The following is a 26,666-nucleotide window of genomic DNA, read 5'->3' as shown; positions in this document are numbered from 1 at the left end:
ATGGCTAACAACGTGACCGCTACAAAAGAGGCTACCAAGCGTACATTCACCTGCAGTTTCTTCCGTGAGGATATGACACATCTGATTCAGTTGAGCACTTTAGTTACTGGGCATAACTTGGATGAGTTCAGGAAGACATATGGCCATATCTTACACATGTTAACTTCTCGGGTTGATGGATGGGCTCTATACACACTTCTTCAGTTCTACGATCCTGAGTTACGATGTTTCACCTTTCTTGATTACCAACTGGCACCAACCCTTGAAGAATATGCTGACATCCTCAAGATTAAGGTTCAACATAGGATCCCTTTTGTTTGTGTACCTGAGAACCCAAAAATGGACCGAATTGCTGGTGCTCTTTATTTGAGCATGAAAGATGTTACAGATAACTGGAAGCCTAATGGTGGAACCCACGGATTCCATGTGAAATTTCTGATAAAGAAGGCCGACACCCTTGCTGTTGAGAAGAAATGGAAAGAATTCAACGCTCTCCTAGCCGTTATGATCTATGGTTTGGTGTTGTTCCCGAATATTCCAAATTTCGTCGATCTAACTGCTGTTTGTCTCTTCATGGATCAAAATCCTGTGCCCACTCTTTTAGCAGATACTTATTATACCATCCACTCCAGGTATGGGAAGAAAGGATCAGTTGGGAGTTGTTTACCGTTGCTATATGAGTGGTTCACTTCACATTTACCCAAAAGCGGGCCGTTTGTTACAACAAAAGACTCACAAAAATGGCCTCAAAGGATCATGGGGCTCACTGGAAACGACATTGTCTGGTGTCCTACCGGAATGGACGTTGAGGAAGTTATAACTAGTTGTGGTACTTTTGACAATGTTCCCCTCATAGGAACGAAAGGTGTTATCAATTACAATCCTAAGCTAGCGCTGCGTCAGTTGGGTTTTGCACTTGAAAACAAGCCCTTGGACAAAGAGATATTCGAATCCGTTTGCTTTGAGAAAGGAACCGATCCAAAGGGTCTAGAAAAGGTGAGGAGTGCCTGGAATAGCATCCATACAGATGGTCAGACTTCTCTAGGTGAAAAAAACGCCGTTGCCAAACAAGCCTACACGGATTGGGTTGAGGATAGAGTTAAAGATCGTCTGTTGCCTTTCCCGAAGGTTAATCCATTGTACAAGCAACCACCTAAGGTTCCAATTGCCATTATGCCTGCTGAGAATTGCATCCCGGTAAATATGGAAAGCACCCAATTGCACGAAAAGAAGTCAGATGCGCGACCAAAACATCATCTTGTGGACCAAATAGGGGTTGAGTTGACACATGAAGCCAAGGTGCTGAAAGAAGGATCTTTGAGAGTTCAAAAGAGGGCTAGAACGGAAAAAGGTGAAAGGGATACTACTGTTGTTGTTGAAGATCACCAGGAGATCATAAAAAGGGCCGTAAAAGAGGCAGAAGAGAGACTCAAACGAGAGTACAGAGAAGACTTGAAAGCTTATAAACTCAAATTAGAAAGGGAGGCCAGAGCTGAAGTGAGGAGTCTGAAGAAGAAACTGGAAGAAGAGACCACCCAAAGGATGGCGGTTGAGACTCAGCTGAAAGGAAGTCACCTCCGCACCGCCCGACTAACAGAAGAAAATGCCAAGCTCAGAGATCGAATGATGGAGGACACATCTGAGAAAGATTATCTCCCAGAATGCAAAGGATGTGACGAACTCAGGGAGTGTTGCAAGAAGCTAGATGGGCATTTGTTTCGCAAAGATGAGGTGATTCAAAGCCTTCTTAAAGGAAGAGATCGAGAAGCAACCAAGAAACTGTTTGATGAAACTAAGAAGTGGAGCGACGAGCACTTCAGACAAGGAGGACCTCTGTTTTATATTCAGATGGATTGATGTTTGAGTCTGTATGTTTCGACCACCACCAGACTTGTTGGATGGGGTCTTTTATTTCCTTTGTTGAACTATCTTGTCAATGTATGGCTTGCCCAAGTTTAAATTTCTTGTTATGAATAAAAAGAACTAGTTTCTCTTGACACTTATCTTTTGTCACATTGTTAGCTATTCTGGATTAATATTAAATCTTGGATACTCTGAAAATGGCACATCACGTCATACGCACACATGCACTCATACATTCACATTATCACATTGCATTTTTCAGGTTATTGTACAAGAAACTAATTGGGGTCCCTTTCAGCAACAGATTTCTTTTCCGACGACAAAGCTGACTTTCTTACATCCTTACCGTACCCGGAGCAACGAGAGACTCATGGATCAATTTGAGCAGAACCAAGCTGCCCTCCGTAGGGATATGGATGTTATGGGGGAGAGAATGGCCCAACTTATGGAGACTCTCCATGCCGTTGTTCAAGGACAGGATGAACTCAGAAAGAGTGTCGCTAGTTTGGTCAAAGATACTCCTACCAATTCTGCTGACGGAGGGGTGAAAACTAAAGAGACTCCTATTAATGAGACACTCAAAGTGGTGGACGACCACCATGAGGTTATTGATCTTGAACATGATCTCACTGCTGAGTTGACCGAGACTGCTAAGATGTACCAAGCTCTTGAAGAACGCCTTAAGGCTGTTGAGGTTGCTAAAACTTCGAGCTTTAACACTGCTGCTATGTGCTTGGTACCTGGGATTGTTATTCCCCCGAAGTTCAAGGTGCCAGATTTTGATAAGTACAAGGGAGTTACCTGCCCAGAGACTCACATTCGTTCCTACTGCCGTAAGATGGCCGCTCACGCTGAGAACGAACCTCTGCTTATGCATTTCTTCCAGGATAGTCTCACTGGAGCCCCGTTGGAGTGGTATATGAAACTCGAGAGGTCTAATGTCAGTACTTGGGGAGAACTTGTTGATGCCTTCTTAAAACAATACCACTACAATACTGCTATGGCTCCTAGCCGTGCCCAGCTGCAAAATATGTCACAGAAATCCGAAGAGTCTTTTAAGGAATACGCCCAGAGGTGGCGTGAACTTGCTGCTCGAGTCCAACCTCCATTATTGGACCGAGAGTTGATTGATCTGTTTATGGGGACTCTGAAAGGGCCGTATCTTCAGCACATGGTTAGTAATACTTCTCCTTCTTTTTCGGATGTGGTCATCATTGGTGAGAGGGTTGAGAACTGTGTCAAAGCTGGTACCATTCAAGGTGTTACTAATCCTAGCAACTCAAGTGGTAATGGTAAGAAGCCGTATTCTGGGTTTGTGAAGAAGAAGGAAGGTGAGACTAGCACCGCTTCTGTTGACCAAAGCCGAGCTCCTGCATATTCTGCTGTTCCACCTCCTTATTATCCGATGCCTTATGCTGTTCCTGGTCCGTATGTCCCTCAAGCATATGCTGCTGCTCTTCCACAACCATGGATGGCACCTCAACAGCCTTTCGTACCACAACAACAAGCTGCTGCTCCTCAGAATCGTCAACAGAACCCTAGACCTCAAGGTCAAAGGGGCCCGCAAAGAACAAGATTCCAAGATAGGCGTATCGATCCGGTTCCGATGTCATATGCTCAGCTTCTCCCTCAGTTGCTTGCTGGTCAATTGGTACAACTCCGTGAACTTGGACCTCCACCTAGTCCTCTCCCTCCCGGTTATGATGTTAATGCTCGATGTGAATTTCATTCAGGGGCTCCAGGTCATACTATCGAAAAGTGTAGAGCATTCAAATTGAAGGTTCAGGATCTCCTTGACGACAAGCTTATCTCATTCACTCCCACTGGTCCCAATGTGCAGAATAATCCTATGCCTCCTCATGCTGGTACGACCAATGCTATTGAGTTATGTGATGATCAGATCCCGGTAAATGATGTTAATGAGGTTAGGATGCCGCTGACAGTCGTTAGAGAGTATCTTATGCAACAAAAGGTTTTGTGTGAACTACATGATTACTGTTTGCAATGTTCTTCTAATCCTGAGGAGTGCACTAGGTTGAGAGAAGAAATCCAGGAATTAATGGATGAAGGTGTTCTTAGAGTGGAAAGGGTCGTTTCTGTCAAAGACGTGGCTACTTTAGAGATCCCTTACTACCCGGCTGAGATATCAAAGACTCAGGACACTTCTTTGGTCATTCATGCTCCGAGTACTCCTTTGGTCATTCAGGCTCCGAGGACTCCGTTGGTTATTCAGGTTCCAAATGTTCCTTCGACGCCTTCAACCTCGTCTCTTGTTCCCTCTCCTGTGAATGATTCTAAGGCTGTTCCTTGGAGTTATAATGCCGTGTATATTCGAGGGAAGAAGTTTGACTGTCCTCCAGTGGGTACTTCGAGTATCACAAATATTACTGGCACTAGTGGCATTACCCGTAGTGGTCGGATCTTTGCTGCCCCTCCTCCGCCTCCTAAAGAGACCAACAAAGAGGTTAGTACACAAGCAAAAGGAAAGCAAGTTGCTGTTGATCCTCCTGTAACACGTAATGCCCAAGATGCCGAGCAACTTTTGAAAATCATTAAGAAAAGTGATTACAAAGTGATTGACCAACTTGATCAGACCCAAGCCAAGATCTCCATCTTGTCTCTCTTGGTGCATTCTGAAGCTCATCGTGATGCTCTGATGAAAGTGCTGGCTTCTGCTCACGTGACCCAAGACATTACCGTGCCTCAGTTTGAAGGGGTTGTGACCAACATTGCTGCTGGTAATTGTTTGGGTTTTTCTGATGATGAACTTCCACCTGAGGGTAGGGCACACAACAAAGCATTGCATATCTCCGTCAAGTGTCTGGATGCTGTGTTATCTCGAGTTCTGATTGATACAGGTTCTTCTCTTAATGTGATGCCCAAGGCCACTTTGTTTAAGCTGAGTATGGATGGGATTATGATGAGACCATGCACTATGAGTGTTAGAGCATTTGATGGTTCTAGAAGGTCCGTAGAAGGAGAAATTGATCTGCCTGTCTTGATTGGTCCTCACATGTTCTACATTGCCTTCTACGTTATGGATATAAACCCTTCATACACTTGCCTCTTGGGTCGTCCTTGGATTCATGCTGCTGGAGCTGTGACATCTACTCTCCACCAGTGTTTGAAATTTGTTGTGAATGACAAGATTGTTGTGATCACTGGTGAAGAGGATTTGATAGTCAATAATCTGGCATCATACCGGTATGTTGAAGTGGAGGGAGAGATACAAGAGACACCTTTTCAAGCCTTAGAGATTGTGTCAGTTGACAAACTTCCTGTGGTCGAGAATAAGAAGGAACTCGGGGCGCCCCTCTCGTCTTTAAACGATGCTAAGGCTTTCTTAGAAGCTGGTACTCCCCATAGTGCCTGGGGCAAGCTGATTGACGTTCAAGAGAAGCGAGACAAGTATGGCCTTGGGTATCAACCATCTTCTTCTACTCAGCTCAGCATAATTCCTGGAAAGAAGGTGATTCCCCCCATTTCACAAGTGTTCGTCAGTGCAAGCACCAGTTCTGGAAGTCAAGTTCTCGCCGTGGATGATGATGATGAAGAAGATCTCTCCAGATTCATTTGCCATGCTGCGCCTGGACAGGAACTCAACAATTGGACTATCTTGGACATCCCCAAAGTCACTTTTATGGAGATGTAATTTTCTTGTTTCAATAAGTCATATGCTTCGCCCTAAGCATTTTTGACCTCTTGTATAAAGAAGGGCCCCCCATGTGTTTCAATTTGTTTAATATTGAATGAAAATCATATCTTCGCATGCAATTACTGTTCCATTTCTTTCATTTTTGCTTTTTACTTTAAAAACTTTTTCAAAAATGGCAAAGCTTTTTCCTTTTATGTGTGGCATTCTAAGGCATAAATCATCCATCGTGCAGATCCGGCTCGAATTCCATCAAAAATGATAATGTTACAGTTCCACGTCTTAATATCCTTGAGAATCCAATTGACCAAGCTGATGAGGATAATGGGGAAGATTGTGAAGTCCCTGAAGAATTGGCAAGACTTTTGAGACAAGAGGAGAAATCTATTCAGCCGCATCAAGAAGCCATAGAAATCATCAACCTCGGTTCAGAAGAAGCAAAGAGAGAGGTCAAGATAGGTGCCGCTTTGCAAAGTGATGTAAAGAGAAGGTTGATTGAGTTGCTTCGAGAGTATGTTGACATCTTCGCCTGGTCATATGAAGACATGCCTGGTTTAGACACGGATATAGTTATGCACAGGCTACCTCTCAAACCAGAATGTCCGCCTGTAAAGCAAAAACCACGTAGAACACGACCTGATATGGCTTTGAAAATCAAGGAAGAAGTTGAAAAACAGTTGAAGGCTGGTTTCTTATCTGTATGTGAATATCCTCCTTGGATTGCAAACATAGTACCCGTTCCTAAGAAGGACGGAAAGGTACGCATGTGTGTTGACTACCGAGATTTGAATAGGGCAAGTCCGAAGGATGATTTCCCTCTGCCTCATATTGATGTGCTAGTCGACAACACTGCTCAGTATTCGGTGTTCTCCTTCATGGATGGTTTTTCTGGCTATAATCAAATAAAGATGGCTCCTGAGGATATGACCAAGACTACCTTTACTACTCCGTGGGGTACGTATTGTTATAAGGTGATGCCTTTTGGTCTTAAGAATGCTGGTGCAACGTATCAACGTGCGATGGTGACCCTTTTCCATGATATGATCCATAAGGAGATTGAAGTATACGTTGATGATATGATTGCGAAATCCCAAACTGAGGAGGAACATTTGGTATATCTTGAGAAATTGTTTGCTCGTTTGCGAAAATTCAAGTTGAGGCTTAATCCGAACAAGTGCACTTTTGGAGTGCGATCTGGAAAGTTACTTGGGTTCATTGTGAGCCAACGAGGGATTGAGGTCGACCCTGATAAAGTAAGAGCAATACAGAACATGCCAGCACCGAAGAATGAAAAAGAAGTTCGAGGGTTCCTTGGGAGATTGAATTACATAGCCAGGTTCATTTCTCATCTCACTGACACTTGTGAACCCATCTTCAAACTGCTGCGCAAAAATCAAGATATCCGTTGGGATGATCATTGTCAGGAAGCTTTCGAAAAGATCAAGCAGTATCTCCAAGAGCCACCAATTCTCATGCCTCCGGTCCCTGGGAGGCCGCTTCTCATGTACTTAACTGTGCTTGAAGGATCTATGGGGTGTGTGTTGGGCCAGCATGATGAGTCTGGTCGAAAAGAGTGCGCCATTTATTACCTAAGCAAAAAGTTTACCGATTGTGAATCCCGCTACTCACTACTCGAGAAAACTTGCTGTGCTTTGGTATGGGCTGCTCGCCGACTGAGGCAGTATATGTTGACTCATACCACTCTATTGATCTCCAAAATGGACCCGATAAAGTACATCTTTGAAAAACCGGCTCTTACAGGAAGACTAGCCCGATGCCAAATGCTTCTATCAGAATACGACATCCAGTATGTCACACAGAAGGCCATCAAAGGAAGTGTCCTTGCAGATCATCTTGCTCATCAGCCATTAGAAGAGTATCAGTCAATGAAGTTTGATTTTCCTGATGAAGATATCATGAAACTGGATGATAATGAAGGACCCGAACCAGGAGAGCGATGGACTCTCACGTTCGATGGTGCATCAAATGCTATGGGCCATGGTATTGGGGCAGTTTTGACTTCTCCTCGTCAAACTCACATCCCTTTCACAGCTAGAATATGCTTTGATTGCACGAACAATGTCGCAGAATACGAAGCTTGCATAATGGGTCTCGAAGCAGCCATTGATATGAGGATCAAGATCCTTGAGGTGTATGGGGATTCTGCCTTGGTTATACATCAAGTGAGAGGTGATTGGGAGACAAGACACCCCAATTTAGTTCCTTATAAGGACTACATCTTGGAGTTGCTGCCTGCTTTCGAAGAAATCACTTTCAATCACATCCCCCGAGAGGAAAATCAATTGGCAGATGCTTTGGCTACCTTGGCGGCTATGTTCAGAGTCAGCTCCCCTAAAGAAATGCCAGACATAACGATCCTCCGTTACAAAGAGCCTGCCCATGTGTTCCCCGCTCATTGTCTCACTACTGAAGATGTGTATGATGAAAAGCCATGGTATTATGACATCAAAAGGTATGTTGAGAAGCAAGAGTATCCCGAAGATGCTACGATTGGTGATAAGCGAACGCTTCGAAGGTTAGCATCCAAATTCTTCTTGTCAGGAGACGTCCTGTACAAAAGAAACTATGATTCAGTTTTGCTCAGATGCGTGGATAGACACGAAGCAGAATTGATCATGCGGGAAATTCATGAAGGATCTTTTGGAACTCATTCCAGTGGACATTCTATGGCCAAAAAGATCTTGCGAGCGGGATATTATTGGATGACGATTGAAAGTGATTGTTATGTGTATGTGAAGAAATGTCACAAATGCCAAGTGTATGCTGACAGAATTCATGTTCCTCCGACTCCTTTGAATGTCCTAACATCGCCTTGGCCCTTTGCTATGTGGGGCATAGACATGATTGGACGGATAGAGCCGCAAGCTTCGAATGGACACAGATTTATTCTTGTTGCTATCGACTACTTCACCAAATGGGTTGAAGCTGCTTCTTACAAGAACGTAACCAAGCAAGTCGTTACTCGCTTCATCAAGAAAGAGATCATATGCCGATATGGGGTTCCAAATAAGATCATCACTGATAATGGGTCCAATCTTAATAACAAGATGATGGCAGAGTTGTGTGAAGAGTTCAAGATTGAACACCACAATTCATCACCCTATCGGCCAAAGATGAATGGCGCAGTCGAAGCTGCTAACAAGAATATAAAGAAGATCGTCCAGAAGATGGTCAGAACGTATAAGGACTGGCATGAAATGTTACCGTTTGCTTTGCATGGCTATAGAACTTCGGTTCGTACTTCAACTGGGGCAACTCCCTTCTCTCTCGTCTACGGTATGGAGGCCGTACTACCTGTCGAAGTGGAAATTCCTTCGTTGAGAGTCTTGATGGACGCCAAACTCGATGAAACAGAATGGGTTCAAACGAGGCTTGATCATCTCAATCTAATTGAGGAGAAACGCTTATCCGCTATCTGCCATGGCCAGTTGTACCAAAAGAGGATCAAGAAAGCGTATGACAAGAAGATTCGGCCTCGAGAATTCCACACAGGTGACCTAGTCGTAAGGAAGATCTTGCCAATTCATACCGACCCAAGGGGCAAATGGACTCCCAACTATGAGGGACCATACATTGTGAAGAAAGCATTTTCAGGTGGTGCTTTAATCTTGACAAAGATGGATGGGGAAGACGTTCCACTTCCAGTCAATTCAGACTCAGTCAAAAAATACTACGCATAAAATACCCGCTAGGTCGACGTACCTAGGCAAAAATAAGGGCGTCCCGGCAAACCAAAAGGGTTTGGGCAAAAATTAGGGATAAAACAAAAAAAAGAATAACCCGCTAAGTTGAAAACCCGAAAGGGCGACTTAGGCAAAAAAGGGTATCCCGCTGGATTGAAAACCCGAAAGGGCGATCCAGGCAAAAGTTAGGGATCAAAAGCGAGAGGCTACAGTCTAAATATCCTTCACAAAGACCACTATACGCCCTTGGCAGAACGGACAGATCAATCCAACCGCTACCCTTCCGAAGCAAGGCATTGAGAGGATCAAGGATATGGGAACTGTAGCAATATCAGTTTTAATGGAAATCCGAGCATTTTTCTTTGCCATTTTGCTCTTTGCATTTTATTTTCTTTTTCGCAACTACCTCATTTAGGAGTTGCTTCCTTGTACAGAAGCCTATTCACAGGCACTCCATTAATAAAATGATCTTTTGATAAGAAGCTTTCCTTGTTACTTTTCTTTTCACGCGTGCGAGATGTGATTTAATTCGTTATTAAACATTGCACTGAAAGCATGGGGGCAATAATCACAAAATCAAAACGAAACATGATGTTACATAAACATAAAAGTGCTCTAAGGGGCACCATTTGCGTCCAAACGTTGTTTTCCGTGCAGGTTGCAGGTTCTATTCGTCATCTTGGCTTACGACATGCCACAAAGGTCGTCATCATCCCGCGTGAAAGTTCAAGCATATAATTCATCAGTACTGGTAAGCATGGGGCACCTGAAAAGGTCCATACTCTCTCAAGACTCGTGATTCCCCAAGCAGCATAGGATGTAAGGAAAGTCGAGCAAAGTCATTCTATCCCCAGCCGGGATATATTCCAACCCTCAACGCAATTACCAATAATCTTTGGTACTGTAGGGTTCCAATATCAATTCACGATGATGGTTCAAGATCACAAGGCAACGGACCCCAATGATCCTACTCTCCGGTTCCACCGAAGGCCTTTATTTGGCACTCTTCGCATATAGAATCCATTGCATATAGCATTTGCATCCTCAAAAGCGTAACATATCCGTCAAAAGCGGAGCATTACGCCATAGAAAAAGTCAAACATGCATACAAAGCATAAGCCAGATAATACAAATCATCCCTCAATCAGAACAATGACCCATCCTCTCAAAGTTGTTACCTGTACAAACCTTGCCTGATATCTGCCATCACACTACAAACACTTTTAAGCCACGGTGCCGATACGAGGTATCCTCAGTTTCTGAGGAACGTCTGACACAATGTCTTCTTTTGTCTCCTGATGTCGAGTCGATGTTGAGTCATAGGTCGCACGAGATCTTTTCCTTCCAGTTTTGAAGTTCGTACGAGATCTTCTCCCGATGTTGAGTCATAGGTCGCACGAGATCTTTTTCTTCCAGTTTTGAAGTTCGTACGAGATCTTCTCCCGATGTTGAGTCATGGGTCGCACGAGATCTTTTCCTTTCAGTTTTGAAGATCGCACGAGATTTTCTTTCGATGTCGAGTCATAGATCGCCACGAGACCTTATTCCTTTCCAAAGTGTGGAAAATCGCACGAGATTTTCTTTCGATGTTGAGTCATAGATCGCCACGAGATCTTATTCCTTTCCAAAGTGTGGAAAATCGCACGAGATTTTCTTTCGATGTCGAGTCATAGATCGCCACGAGATCTTATTCCTTTCCAAAGTGTGGAAAATCGCACGAGATTTTCTTTCGATGTCGAGTCATAGATCGCCACGAGATCTTATTCCTTTCCAAAGTGTGGAAAATCGCACGAGATTTTCTTTCGATGACGAGTCATAGATCGCCACGAGATCTTATTCCTTTCCAAAGTGTGGAAAATCGCACGAGATTTTCTTTCGATGTCGAGTCATAGATCGCCACGAGATCTTATTCCTTTCCAAAGTGTGGAAAATCGCACGAGATTTTCTTTCGATGACGAGTCATAGATCGCCACGAGATCTTATTCCTTTCCAAAGTGTGGAAAATCGCACGAGATTTTCTTTCGATGTCGAGTCATAGATCGCCACGAGATCTTATTCCTTTCCAAAGTGTGGAAAATCGCACGAGATTTTCTTTCGATGTTGAGTCATAAGATCACCACGAGATCTTATTCCCTTTTCTTCTGTTGACGAAGTCGGTCGCCACGAGATCTTCTTTCGATGTTGAGTCGTAGATCGCCACGAGATCTATTTCCTTTCAGTCATCGTTTCATCTAACATTCCTTTTGAAAACCCCGTGTCGGCACCGCTACCACGTTATAAGCTATCTCCATTCAAACCCATTACCCACTGTAAATTCTTCCAACAGAAAAACAAAATTTCTCTTTCCCCAGCAGATATCAAAAACAAAAACAAAGAATAAAAACCATACCATCTTCTCAGGACAAATTTCAGGTCTTGGTATTTAATCTTCTTCTATCTCGAGCATTCGAAAGGCTAGCGCCAATCTCACCCTCGAGTATAAGACGATTAAATAGGGGCAGCTGTCATACCCCAAATTTGTCCTACCCTTAATTATTTGGCTCATATTTCATAGCATACATCATTTAGGTCATGGCCCATATCCATGCATTCATATCATTGGTATTAATCAAAGGTTAGCAAGGAAGAGCCCTATTTGCAAAAAGGCTTTGATCAGAAAATAAGAAAGCTGAGGTATAATCATGTGGCTCTGTGATTCCTTGAGGTCCTCCCGGATTAGGGTTTCTCCCAACCTCAATTCAGAGTATTGGCTGAAAAGTACAAGCTTGTAGATCGTCTGATCTCCTAAATCAGGGTTTTCTTTGACCAAAGTCAACCAGTTGACTTTTTGGTCAACATTTAATCAGGATTGAATTTTTATGAGGGAGAAGCCTTCGGGTTGACTATATGGATGTGCTTGTTTGACTGGATTTGATTAGAAGAGATTAAATCGGGAATTCCATCAATAAGCGGGAAAATCGGAACAGTTGACTTCTTGCGTCAAAATCAGAAGAATTGTTCAAATATTGACTTTTGGTGGAAAATCGGTCAAGAAAAGTCGAAGAATGGATAAAATCGGGAGTTTGACAAAAAGTTTCCAAAATTGGAAAAAAGACAAAAATGGAAAATTTTCAACACTTAGAAATTTTTTGATACTTTGAATCATGATGAGCAGTCCACTTCAGCACTGGTTTCCACGTGTCAAATGACATTTTTTGGGAAAATTTCCAACATCAAAGTTGTTCCTCTCATGGAGGAGAACAACTTTGTAGTTGGACATTTTTTTATTTTGAGCTTGTATCAAGAGTTATGGATGTGAGAAGTTTCTGAAAACTCATTTGAACCAAGTCGCAATTCAGGTCACAAGTCAGGTCATGACCTGACATTTTAACAAACACATGGCATGCCAAATCTCCAGCCATTTCTAAGGCTCTACAAAAGTGCAATAAGTGCAAACTTGGTATCATTCTATTCTCCGCCATGCCCTCTACACAATGAAGCAAGAATCAAGTCATTTAGACAAATATTGAATCAGTTACAAAGCTCCAAAGTCACCCTTTCGCAAAGTCAAAGCCACGCGTCTGGCTAGCCAAAGTTCCAAGTCATGACCTGACATTTGCACAAACACATGGTGGGCCGAATTTGTGTCCACATTTCTTCTTCCACAAGCATCCATTTTGGACAAACTTGGTCTCTAACGACTCTTTGACGTGATATCTACCTAATGGATCCAAGATCACTGAGTTCAGACACGCATGGGTCAAGAGAGAGGCATTCAAAGTGGTGCCCTCACCAAGTCATGTTTTGGCCGAGAATGCAAGCCAAATCCAGGTCACACGCAGGCAAGGCATAGCAATGGTAGTGCAGCGAGTTTCAAGTCATCTCTCTCCCACTTCCAAACATTCTCTCAAGACTTTTCCAACACCAACCTTGTTCTATTACATGCCATCTTTGTAATGAAATCAAGAGGTTATCAGTTGGGCAAGTGGTCAGCATTTTAAAGAGGCGCGAAGTATGCTACTCGGGCATGTTAGCTAAAGGCATTTATGCCTTCCTGCTGTAGCAGCATGCATGAGTAAGTGAATCTCCATGCAAATACTACACTACACTCACCCTCACCTTAACTCTCCATGCACACACAACTTCATATAAAAGGCTAAACCCTTCACAAACAACAGGACACGCCTCATTTTTCACAGTTTTCAGAATTCTTCACTCTCTCTTTTCTCTCTCTCTCTCCACTCTTCTCTCTTCCCTCTTTCACCTCTAACCTCCCTAACCACCACCACAACCAACTCTTCCAACCACCTCCTACCACCCTAACAAACTTGAATAACAACTTCCGGCCACCATAATAAACTTCAACGACCTCCATCTTCATCTCCCTCAATAAACTCTTTCACCTTCAACTTCATCACCAAACCACCATCACTACCAATTCCATCTCCGATCAGCACCACAGTATCTCCTCCGCTTCTTCATCATCGTCGCTCTCCCTCTCCGCAGCACCACATTCATCATCATCATAATACTGCCGGAAGCAAGAATCATATCATTGATCTTCAAGGATCGAGCTATCACCTTCATTGAAAAGTTTCGAGGCTTGTGGAATTCTTCATCGTCTTTTGAGTCAAAGCGTGAACAAGTAAGTTCTTTCAACCACCTCATCATGATAGCAAATTAGATAAGGCATGATATAGCTATGTGAGACGTTGTGTGCTGTGTAAATATCGATTATCCATGGTTCTTGAAAACTTGCGTTGACCTATACGGATACTGATTGTGTGAAGACTGGAATCATATTTATAGAACCTGTGAATGCTTATGAACATGCTGATAGGTGCAGATTTGATTTTCGTGATGTTCTTAGAAATTAGGATCTTAAGAGTGCTTTCGGTTTACAAGTTAGAGAGGGAATCAAGTAAAATCAATGCTAGATCTGTGTTCAGTAAAGAAAACCGAGCTGAGCGATGGTGGTTTCTGTTATTTCTGAAAAAAAACGATGCGCCTCCGCCGCGAGGCTCCCCGGAGAAGACGATCGGAGGAGTTCTCCGACGTCTGAGTTTTGTCTGGCTATTTGCATGGCTGAGTGACGTGGCGTATCCTTATTCGTCCCCGTTCCCATTTTATTTCATGCTTTAGTTCCATGTCAATGATTAGAATGCTATGTGTCGAGTTCTAGTTGGCTCGGATGGTATTTTGTCCTCTAGCAACTTAAATTCCATTGCACCAATTGATACCATGTGATGCTCATGTCACGTTATGATATCCTATTTCAACCATGGACTAACAAGTAATAAATGCATACTGTATAATAATAAAATTGGAATAATTGCTTTGCTGACTAAAAATAAAGTGGAATAATAAAAGATGGAAGTGAGTAGTTAGTGTGACTGGGCCACGGATTTGAATGGGATTTGTTACTTTGTGGATTATACCCCCGTTTTGCTAATACACTCACGAGCCAATGGACCGGGCCTGAGCGCCCTTACTGTTTGCATCCCCCTATTTGGGCCCAGTTTGCCTCATAACATAATTCTAGTCCATTAGAAAATCACTAGTAAACCCCCGTGCAGTTTAGATTTTCCTTTTCTATTTTTTTGTTTTGCTCATAATTCCAATTTCTAAATCAAACAAAATACATAAAAAAGGGTTGCTCTTAGATTTTTAGGACGAGTAAATAGTTGTCTTGATTTTTGTTAATTTTTCTCATTTGTTTTACCCCTTTTAATAAATCTTTTTCTTCACAATATATTTGAATTTTCTTTGTATTGATACTCTCTTGTAAATGTTGTTAATAGGCTTAGAAATAATTTTAGTCTCGATTTTCTTTCATAGATTCAATTGGTATATGTGTGTTTGCGAATAATAGTTTGTTTGATATAGCTCTTGATTTTATTTGTCGCATATTGATTTTCTTTTACCCATTCCATGTATAGTTTTTTGTTGTTAATAAATTGTGTAGCTTTTATTATTTTGAATCCCTTGTATAGACAACTTAGATTAGAATTTAGATATAGTTCCCTATTGCATTCTTTTTCTTTTCAACATTTAAAACATTAATAAACGGAAGATGCGAATCATATTAAGAAAGTGATAGAGAAATGAGTGGGATTCATTCCCTAATCTGTTTCTCGATCACTTGGTGGCATAGAAACGAGTGGGATTTATTCCCTAATCTGTTTCTCGGTCACTGCCTAATGGGAGAGAAATGAGTGGGATTCATTCCCTAATCTGTTTCTCAAACATTAATTAATGGGAGAGAAGTGAGTGAGATTCATTCTCTAATCTGTTTCTCAAACATTACATAATGGGATGGAAGTGAGTGGGATTCATTCCCTAATCTGCTTCTCGATCATTATACATTTTATATGATTCGAATCGCAAACAAACTCCCCTAAAAAACACACAAACAAAAACGCTTTAAAACACCTAACAATGGTTCAGACTAAAGCAAAGTAGAGAAAGTGGTGAGTGGCCCGGTATTGGGAACTGTTCATCACTCATCTACCCTAAAAGACACAAACCAATCTCTTTTCTCTTTTCTTAAGGGCAAGTTATCTCCGCTCCATTGCATCCTAGGCGATCCCTTGTGCAAGAGCGTGAGCGTTAACGCCGCCCAATTAAAAAACACAAAAACAAACAGAAAATCTTTAGCCGAGCTACGGTAACTCTGATTCCTGAAAAGGATACGTAGGCAGCGGGGTAGGGCCCGTGCGAGTATAATTCTTTATTTTCCCTACATTCGGCATTCATTTCGCATTTAGACATAGACATAGTACACACCCTTTAGATAGAAACAGACATAGGTGGATACCATCGAGTACGATGGGCGTGAGGGGTGCTAGTACCTTCCCCTTGCGTAACCGACTCCCGTACCTTGATTCTCTGGTCGCAAGACCCTGTTCCTTCCTTTGTTAGGTTTTCTGATATTCCTTTCCCTTATGGGATAAATATATTGGTGGCGACTCTGTTCATTTTTCGCGAGCGTGCGACACCAAGGAAATACTTGAGTTCTCCCATCATGCTCATTTCAAACTCAGCCTGCATAGACTCAGCAAACTCCTTTCCAAGTGTAGCATTAGATGTTCCAAAAATAATATCATCTACATATATTTGACAAATTAAAATATCCCTTTTAAAGGTTTTACAAAAGAGAGTAGTGTCCACTTTTCCTCTAGTGAAACCATTATCCAGAAGGAAAGAACTTAAGCGTTCATACCAAGCTCTGGGAGCCTGTTTCAATCCATACAATGATTTCTTTAATTTAAAAACATGATTAGGAGACAGAGAGTCTTCAAAACCAGGAGGTTGATGGACATAAACTTCTTCATCTATATAACCATTTAAGAAGGCACTCTTAACATCCATCTGATAGAGAGTGATGTTATGTTGAGTGGCAAATGAAATTAATAGACGAATAGATTCTAACCTGGCCACTGGTGCAAAGGTTTCTGTATAGTCAATCCCTTCTTGCTGACTATAACCCTGAGCCACCAGTCTGGCTTTGTTCCTTACCACTTCACCTTTCTCACTGAGCTTGTTTCTGAAGACCCATTTTGTGCCGATTATATTGAATCCATCTGGTCTAGGAACAAGATCCCAAACATCATTCCTTGTAAACTGATTCAGTTCTTCTTGCATAGCAATTATCCAGTCTGGATCTTCTAGAGCATGATCAACAGAAGTTGGCTCGATCAAAGATACAAGACCTAATTGACAGTCTGCATTGATCTTAAGGAATGCTCTTGTTCTGATTGGATCATCCTTCTTTCCAAGAATGACATCTTCTGAATGACCAGAGATGAGTCTGGATGATCTTCTGACAGATGGTTCTTCAGAAATGCTTAGATTCTCCAGAGAAGCTGATACTTGATCTTCAGATTCTTTGCTTCTGAGAAGCTCTGCTTCTGATGCGTTGCTTCTTGGCTCAGCAACTTCTGATATATCAATATCCCAATCTGCAAAATTATCAAACTGCTTTGGTTTTTCAGAACCAAGCTTATCATCAAACCTGATATTGATTGATTCTTCTACAATCAATGTTTCAGTATTGTATACTCTGTAGCCTTTTGAGCGTTCAGAATATCCAAGAAGGAAACATTTTTGTGCTTTGGAATCAAACTTACCAAGATGATCTTTAGTGTTCAGAATAAAGCATACACATCCAAAAGGATGGAAATATGAAATGTTGGGCTTTCTATTCTTCCACAATTCATAAGGAGTCTTATTTAGAATAGGTCTGATAGAGATTCTATTCTGAATATAGCATGCAGTGTTTATTGCTTCTGCCCAGAAATGCTTAGCCATATTGGTTTCATTGATCATGGTTCTGGCCATTTCTTGTAGAGTCCTATTCTTTCGTTCTACAACTCCATTTTGCTGTGGAGTTCTAGGACAAGAGAAATCATGGGCAATACCATTTTCTTTGAAGAATTCTTCAAAGGATCTGTTCTCAAATTCACCACCATGATCACTTCTAACCTTTATGATTTTACACTCTTTTTCAGATTGAATCTGAATGCAGAAATCAAAGAACACTGAATGAGTCTCATCCTTGTGTTTCAAGAATTTTACCCAAGTCCAGCGGCTATAATCATCTACGATGACTAATCCATATTTCTTCCCTCTGACAGATGCTGTTTTGACTGGGCCAAACAGATCAATGTGCAAGAGTTCTAATGGCCTTGAGGTAGAAACAACATTCTTGGACTTGAATGCAGGTTTGGAGAACTTGCCCTTCTGACATGCTTCACAAAGAGCATCTGATTTGAATTTCAGATTAGGGAGTCCTCTAACAAGATTCAGTTTGTTAATCTGAGAAATCTTTCTCAAACTAGCATGACCTAATCTTCTGTGCCAGACCCACTGCTCTTCAGAAACAGACATAAGACAAGTCACCTTCTGACTCATAAGATCTTGCAGATCTGTCTTATAAATGTTGTTCTTCCTCTTGCCTGTAAATAGGATTGAGCCATCCTTCTGATTTACAGCCTTGCAAGACTCTTGATTAAAGATTATATCATAACCATTGTCACTCAATTGACTGATAGATAAGAGGTTATGAGTTAATCCTTCTACAAGAAGTACATTAGAAATGGAAGGAGAGTTACCAGACTTTATAGTTCCAGAGCCAATTATCTTGCCCTTCTGATCTCCTCCAAACTTGACTTCTCCTCCAGACTTAAGCACCAGGTCTTGGAACATAGACCTTCTTCCTGTCATGTGTCGTGAGCATCCAGAGTCCAGGTACCATGACATGTTGTGCTTTGTCCTTTTTGCAGTCAAGGATATCTGCAATAGGAATAATCTTATCCTTAGGTACCCACATTTTCTTGGGTCCTTTCTTGTTAGATTTTCTCAAGTTCTGATTGAACTTGGGTTTAACATTGTAAGCAATAGGAGGAACAGCATGATAATTTTTAATGTGAGTTTCATGATATTTCCTAGGTTGTGTCACATGCCTTTTGGTGTGTGTTATGTGAAAACTTTGAGCATGTGAAGTGTGCCTAATATCATGGGAGTGGCCATACTTGAACTGATCATACAATGGCTTGTATGTGAATTTCATTTCATCAACAGGTTCAAGTTTGTATGGGGTTTCACCCTCAAAACCAATGCCGACTCTTTTGTTTCCAGACACAGCATATATCATAGAAGCTAGCTGACTTCTGCCAATACTTCTAGATAAGAACTTCCTGAAGCTTAAATCATATTCTTTCAGAATATGGTTTAGACTAGGAGTGGATTTTTCTGAATCAGAAGGAGATCCAACATTATTGGATAATTTTAAAAGTTTTTCTTTTAATTCAGAATTCTCCAACTCAAGCTTCTTTGTTTCAAATTCAAATAGCTTTTTCAGCTTTTTGTATTTGAGACTAATCTGAGACTTGAGTTCCAGAAGTTCAGTTAGACCGGAAACTAACTCATCTCTAGTAAGTTCAGAAAATACCTCTTCAGAATCTGATTCTGATGTAGATTCTGATCCGTCATCTTCTGTCGCCATCAGCGCACAGTTGGCCTGCTCATCTTCAGAGTCTGAATCATCTTCTGACTCATCCCAGGTTGCCATAAGACCTTTCTTCTTATGAAACTTCTTCTTGGGATTTTCCTTCTGAAGTTTTGGACATTCATTCTTGAAGTGTCCAGGCTCATTGCATTCATAGCACATGACCTTCTTCTTGTCAAATCTTCTGTCATCAGACGATTCTCCACGTTCAAATTTCTTTGAACTTCTGAAGCCTCTGAACTTCCTTTGCTTGGTCTTCCAGAGTTGATTTAGCCTTCTGGAGATCAAAGACAGTTCATCTTCTTCTTCAGATTCTGATTCTTTAGGATCTTCTTCTCTAGCCTGAAAAGCGTTAGTGCATTTCTTGATATTGGATTTTAATGCAATAGACTTACCTTTCTTTTGAGGCTCATTTGCGTCCAGCTCTATTTCATGGCTTCTCAAGGCACTGATAAGCTCTTCCAGAGAAACTTCATTCAGATTCTTTGCAATCTTGAATGCAGTCACCATAGGACCCCATCTTCTGGGTAAGCTTCTGATGATCTTCTTTACGTGATCAGCCTTGGTGTATCCCTTGTCAAGAACTCTCAATCCAGCAGTAAGAGTTTGAAATCTTGAAAACATCTTTTCAATGTCTTCATCATCCTCCATCTTGAAGGCTTCATACTTCTGGATTAAAGCTAGAGCTTTAGTCTCCTTGACTTGAGCATTTCCTTCATGAGTCATTTTCAAGGACTCATATATGTCATAGGCCGTTTCCCTGTTAGATATCTTCTCATACTCAGCATGAGAGATAGCATTCAGCAAAACAGTTCTGCATTTATGATGATTCCAGAAAAGCTTTTTCTGATCATCATTCATTTCTTGCCTTGTCAGCTTTACGCCTCTGGCATTCACTGGATGTTTGTAACCATCCATCAGAAGATCCCATAGATCACCATCTAGACCAAGAAAGTAACTTTCCAGTTTATCTTTCCAGTATTCAAAGTTTTCACCATCAAATACCGGCGGTCTAGTATAACCATTGTTACCGTTGTATTGCTCAGCAGAGCCAGATGTAGATGCAGGTGTAGACTTTTCACTTTCATCAACCATCTTTTACTGAAGCGTTTTTCTCTTCCTGAATCTTTTCTAAACACGGTTAAGTGCTTGCACCTTAGAACCGGCGCTCTGATGCCAATTGAAGGATAGAAAAACACTTAGAAAGGGGGGGTTTGAATAAGTGTAGCTTTAAAAAAACTTGACAGATAAAAATAAATTGCACAGTTATTTTTATCCTGGTTCGTTGTTAACTAAACTATTCCAGTCCACCCCCGCAGAGATGATTTACCTCAACTGAGGATTTAATCCACTAATCGCACGGATTACAATGGTTCTCCACTTAGTCAGCAACTAAGTCTTCCAGAGTCTTCTGATCACACACTGATCACTCCAGGAACAACTGCTTAGATACCCTCTAAGACTTTTCTAGAGTATACTGATCCACACGATCACTCTAGTTACAACCTGCTTAGATAACTTCTAAGACTTCCTAGAGTATTCTGATCCACACGATCACTCTAGTTCCTTACAACTTAATGTAATCAATTCTAAGAGTATTACAAATGCTTCTTAAAAGCGATAATCACAAACTGTGATATTTCTCTTAACGTTTAAGCTTAATCTCACTAATATATTACAACAGCAATGTAGTGAGCTTTGATGAAGATGAAGATTCTGAGTTTTGATTTGAACAGCGTTTCAGCAAGTTGATATTCACAGAATAGATGTAGAATTCGTTAACCTTGCTTCTCATCAGAACTTCATATTTATAGGCGTTGGAGAAGATGACCGTTGAGTGCATTTAATGCTTTGCGTGTTCCGTACAGCATCGCATTTAATGTTATACGCTTTTGTCAACTACCTCGAGCCTTGTTCACGCTGTGTCTACTGACGTAGCCTTTAGTAGCTTTTAACGTTCCTTTTGTCAGTCAGCGTAGCTTGCCACTTGTACTTCCTTCTGATCTGATGTTTGTGAATACAACGTTTGAATATCATCAGAGTCAAACAGCTTGGTGCATAGCATCTTCTGATCTTTTGACCTTGAAGTGCTTCTGAGCGTGATACCATCAGAACTTCAGTGCTTCTGTTCTCTTGTTCTTCTGATGCTTCCATAGACCCATGTTCTGATTCTGCTTCGACCATCTTCTGATGTCTTGCCAGACCATGTTCTGATGTTGCATGCTGAACCCTTTGAGACAAAGCTTCTGAGCGCTGAATTATGCATACTCTTTATATATTTCCTGAAAAGGAAATTGCATTGGATTAGAGTACCATATTATCTTGAGCAAAATTCATATTATTGTTATCATCAAAACTAAGATAATTGATCAGAACAAATCTTGTTCTAACACAGATAACACTTGATCATTAGGAAATTGTCTTACGAATTGAAAGCAAAAGATGAAAACGAAATCAACAGGCTTGTACTCAATCTCCAGATACTTCAACTATTTAGGTTTGAGCCAAATATTTCAATTGTTCGCTATTTCTTTGAGTGTATCCATGCTTTATTGTTTTATCAGGATTCAATATTTCCAATTTAATTTGTCTAGTTTGATTTACACACACTGAGGTAGTTTGTTGTTTTAAACTCCGAGTCTTTTAAGCCAATCTGTATTAATATGAATATATGTTGCTAACCACTTTGAGCTTAGCCATTTTTTCGAGGACATAGCAACATTTATTAGCCAATTGATTTGAAAGATTAAATCTTTCCAGTCTTTCTTTGTGCAAAAGAATAAGTTTGGGGTTGCTCTTGGAAGTTAGAAAAGTTAGCAAAGTTTGGGGGTACTAGAGATATTGATAAAAAAATTCAAAAATTCAAAAATTTTGAGAAAAAATCAATAAGTCAAAGCAACTTCTTCAAAAAAGAGAGAGAAAGAATGCAAAAACCACAAAAATTATAAATCTCTAGTACCAATAATCAGGAAAAGAGTTGGTGTGATAACAAAAGGAGAACTAGGTACCTAACTCCATAAATTTAAACACACTTTTCCAAAAATATCCTACCCGAACATAAGCCATGTAACACCCCATATTTTCCTATTATTTAATTTTATCATAATTAATTATTTAGAATTAATTAAGTAATAGAATTATTGAGAAATTGTGGAATGAAGAGCTATTGGGCTTAAGTTGTGGTTAGTAAAGAGGGGGTGTGATGGTTAGGCCTTTTACTTAAGATAATTTCTATTTTTCATTAAATAGAGGAAATTGTAAAAAGGAGTCAAAAAGGGGAGAAGAACAAGAACACGTAAAAGAGAACAGAAAAAGAGGAAGAACTTTCAAGACTTTGAATTAAGGTAAGGGGGACTCTTACTTTTAGTATCTCTTATGTGATTATAGGTGATAGGATTGATTAAGATATGGTTCGATTCAATTGGATATATTGGGGTTGAGGCTTTTAGGTTTGTGGATGCCATAGTTTAGGGTAATTAATGAAATTGCATGAACTATTGACTGAAAACCCATTTTTGTTGATGTTTGATGATGTGTGATGATATATCTGATGATTTTATGCCTTTAATCGATGTTTAGAAGGGATTTTGGATGAAGGATGTGTTGAATCACAAGTCTGTCACAAAGGTGAATTTCTGCATAATCGCATGTCCGCTAAGCGGCCCCTGGCTCGCTAAGCGGATGCTATTTGTTTATTAAAAATTAATTAGGCTCTCTAAGCGGAGGTCCCAATGTAGTTAGCTTCTACTATAGACCTCTTGAAGCGGGGTTTTTGAAATTTCTAGTGCATAAGCGCGCTTGAAGGTCGTTGAGCGGACCTTGCTATATGCAACTTTTTCCAAACTTTGAAATAGCGTATATTTTGATCCGTGTATCCTTTTCAAGTGTCGTTTAGGGCGTTGCAAAGCTAATTAAATATTTTATATGATAAATTGATGAGATGGGCAGTGGCCCGATTTTATTTTTAAACTCGATTTAATTGCTTTGGTGAAATGAACATTGTGTATACATGTGATTTTGTGAGTATGACAATGTATTGGTGTAGTGATGAATGAATTGTCATTATTACTATGTTGATTTATATAAATGTATAAATGATTAAATGATTGCGGAGGTATGTGCATACTTGTTGGTGATGATAATGGTGAGTTATGGTGAGACGATGTATTTCATCGGACCGGTGATGTTGTAAGTATGTCATATGTGTGCATTCATTTCATAAATCATTTTGGTGATGGATCCCGGCGATGTTGGATCATTAGTGGGAATAATTCCCATTGTGTGGAATTTGTGCCGGTAGGGTCGTATCTCAGTGATGCTTAGATCGGTCGGGTGGAGTAATTCCACGGCTTATTGGTACCACATGCATAGTGTCAGTTGGTTCATTTTCATTTTATCATAACATGATTGAATGGATTTCAGTGTTATGTTGGGTGATGTATTTGTTGTGTTTGATGAATGCCATTTGAAAATCTGAATATGTTGTAATTGGGTGAATGATATATTATGACATTTTGTTGCTTATGAATGCATAATATTTATTAATTGTGAACGAGACCCACCCTTACGTGTTGACATTTTTAGATTGAGAAGTAGCGGCGTATTGCTCGGTGAGGATGGCTTGTAGAGCTCATTCAATAGTTCAGTGTCGTGTCAGTCATGCTCTAATAGTGTAACACTGGGAAATAATTTAGTTTAGAGTTTAACTAAGTACTCTATTTCATGGTTTTTAATTTTGTTTTGTTACTTTAATTTGGTGATGTATACTTTCCGGTGTGTTAAACATGATGTGGTTTAATTGGTGAATCGTTTCCAATAAGGCATGACAATTGACACGTGTTTGTTTTAAATTAATTGTGGCACCCTTGGTTACATGTTTTTACTCTGATTATTTTATTAATTGTCGCGGGGTTTAGAAGGGTGCTACAAGCCACGTTACAACCGAAAAAGCCCTCAAGTGCGTGTGTTTTGATTACTTTGATAGATTTTGTTAGAACATGATCGAACTCAGTATAAGAATTTTTGTATGTTAATTGAGAGATTAGCTTATCAATTGAGTGAATTATAGTGAAATAACATACAAGTTGAGTACTTGACAAGGTAGAGGATGTTTTATCAGTTTTCCGGATTGCAGTTAGAAGCTAGAATGATGATTAGGTAAAACAAATATTATATGGTGATATGAATGGGTTATTGTTGCAGTTTGGTTTTCTGTTTGGAATTTACAGTAGCAAGCAAGTTACTTGAGGACAAACAACATATGAAGTTTGGGGTTGCAATGACATTCTGTCATTGCATGTATTTTGTCGAAGAAACGGAGAAAAACAAGTAATAGATAATCAAATTTTAAGAATAATTGCCAAAGATGATGAAAAAAACCAAGTATGGAGAAATAAGGACTTAAAAAAATTGACCGAAAAAGGAGCAAAAAGTGAGAAAATTGATGAAAAAATTGTGCAGGGCGTCATGCGCCATCGCTTGCGTAATGGGGCTGCAAAAGTTGAATCTCAAGTGCGATGTTGTCCATAACGCACGCGATGGTTCCTTTTTTTGGGCAAATAATAACGCGTTCTGGTACAATCTGAAGGCTTTAAAAAGGGGATTTTGGCATATTTTTAAGGGTTCTACGATTTTAGACTGCAAGAGACAAATTCCAACATCGCAAGTGAGATTTTGAGCGCATTCAAAGCCATTGGAGGTCAGATCTTCAAGGATTTTCTTATGCAACCTTCTTCTTATTATTTGGTATTGTAATTTAATTAGTATGAGTAACTAAATACTCTCAGGTTAGGTTTTGTTTGATGAAATTATTTCAAACATGTTCGGACACATGTTTAATTTGATATTGCATGATTAATCTTAGTTATATTTCTATTTAATTGCCTCTTTTACTTAACGCGCATTATTTGAAATACTCTGTTAATGTGATCATGGACGTATAAGGAATACTAACCCTTAGCCTATGTGTTTGAACTAGGGAAATTATTGTACTTACGCCGGTTGGATAGGGATTTGAGACCTCTAGTAGTGGCATTAGAATTATTGTATTGTATCATCGCCTGATTTCACTTACATCGGTTGAATATGGATAGGAAAACTCTAGTAGAAATTAGTGATCTATACACCAAGAGATTGAGTATAGTGGTTTTGCTAATTCACCATGGAAATATATCGAAGTTTCATTCATGTAATGCATTAGACATTACCAGGGGAGAAATAAGGATTTTAGGAAAAATATGACTACTTTCTCATAATTGCCAGAACACTTTTATTTTCTCGTAAATTAAACTCGGACCCCCCATTTGTTACTTTCTTAACATTGCACTATATCGTCTGGTTACATAGCAGTCCCCGTGGATACGATCTTATTTATTACTTCGACACTATCGATAAACTTACAGAGAAGTCAACAAGCAATTGCAACAACTCTTCCTTGCACAATCTCTATCGCAATATTCTTGGTGAACTGAGATTTCTCTTAGATTTTTGGTAAAGAATGGTTTATTTTGAGAAGAAGATGATGGCTAGGATTCTTTTCTCAGAGAATATGTGTTTCTCTTCTTTTATTCTCCTTTGTTTTCATTCCCCTTCAATTTCCCTCCCCATTATCTCTACAAATATTAAATTATTAAATAAATTTCAAATAATCATCTTAATTATAATAATAATGACCTTAATAACAACAACAATAATAATAATAATAATAATAATAATAATAATAATAAAATCATAAAAATACAATAAAATTAAAATAATCATAATAATATTTTAATTATTTTTGGGGTGTTACACGGATAACTTAAAGCAACCAACATATGATTTTGATCGTTCTAATTAACTTCTAGCCATTGGGCGAAGTGTTAAGAGGGAGCGATGTTAGCAGTTGCTAAAACCTAAACTTTGAATAGGGTGAAAGGGATAAGAACCCATAAATCATTAATAACATGGAGTACAGGTAGAAGTATTGGTTTGTGAGTCATATATAACAGCCATGTTAAACCCCTTTTCCTCATAGCACGTATACAAAACTACGTCTTCTTCATGGCCGATACTACAATGGCTATATATCACATTACTCGCCCATTTATCACATTACTCGCCCATTGGAGGTAACGTCCACCTGTTGGTCGCAACACTCGCCCTTAATTGGGCTTGGATAAAAACCATATCTTGCTCACTCACGAAATGTGGGGATTTAAGTGTCCTTGGACACCAATGGTGTCAAAGCTTAGTAAAAGGTCAAAGCCACGTTCTCCTATAGAATGAGGGAAAATAACAGTTTCACGCCCCTATGAGCATTACTACAAATAACACTTCTAATATCGGACGCAAAATGCGTTTTACCACGGTAATAGAAGCGAGGTAAATAAGGTTGTCATAAAAAGCAAAGTCTTATCACCTTGGTGATTACCGAGGTAAAGTTTTATTATTGCATTCCAGTTTCTGCACTTTTATTATT

The 26,666-nt window shown here is 40.1% G+C and overlaps 1 protein-coding gene across 1 annotated transcript; it reads left to right on the top strand.

Moving 5' to 3' along the window:
• On the top strand, positions 1 to 24,454 carry LOC131643588 (uncharacterized). The gene is made up of 4 exons (XM_058913849.1): positions 1 to 294; positions 400 to 865; positions 971 to 1,548; positions 24,410 to 24,454. The coding sequence occupies exons 1-4, from the start codon at positions 1 to 3 to the stop codon at positions 24,452 to 24,454; spliced, it is 1,383 nt and encodes a 460-aa protein (XP_058769832.1).
• The last annotated feature ends 2,212 nt before the right edge of the window (positions 24,455 to 26,666 follow it).

Source organism: Vicia villosa, linkage group LG1, assembly GCF_029867415.1.
Source record: "Vicia villosa cultivar HV-30 ecotype Madison, WI linkage group LG1, Vvil1.0, whole genome shotgun sequence".
NCBI lineage: Eukaryota > Viridiplantae > Streptophyta > Magnoliopsida > Fabales > Fabaceae > Vicia > Vicia villosa.
Note: the sequence above shows the minus strand (reverse complement) of the source record. Positions and strands in the feature narration are given on the sequence as shown.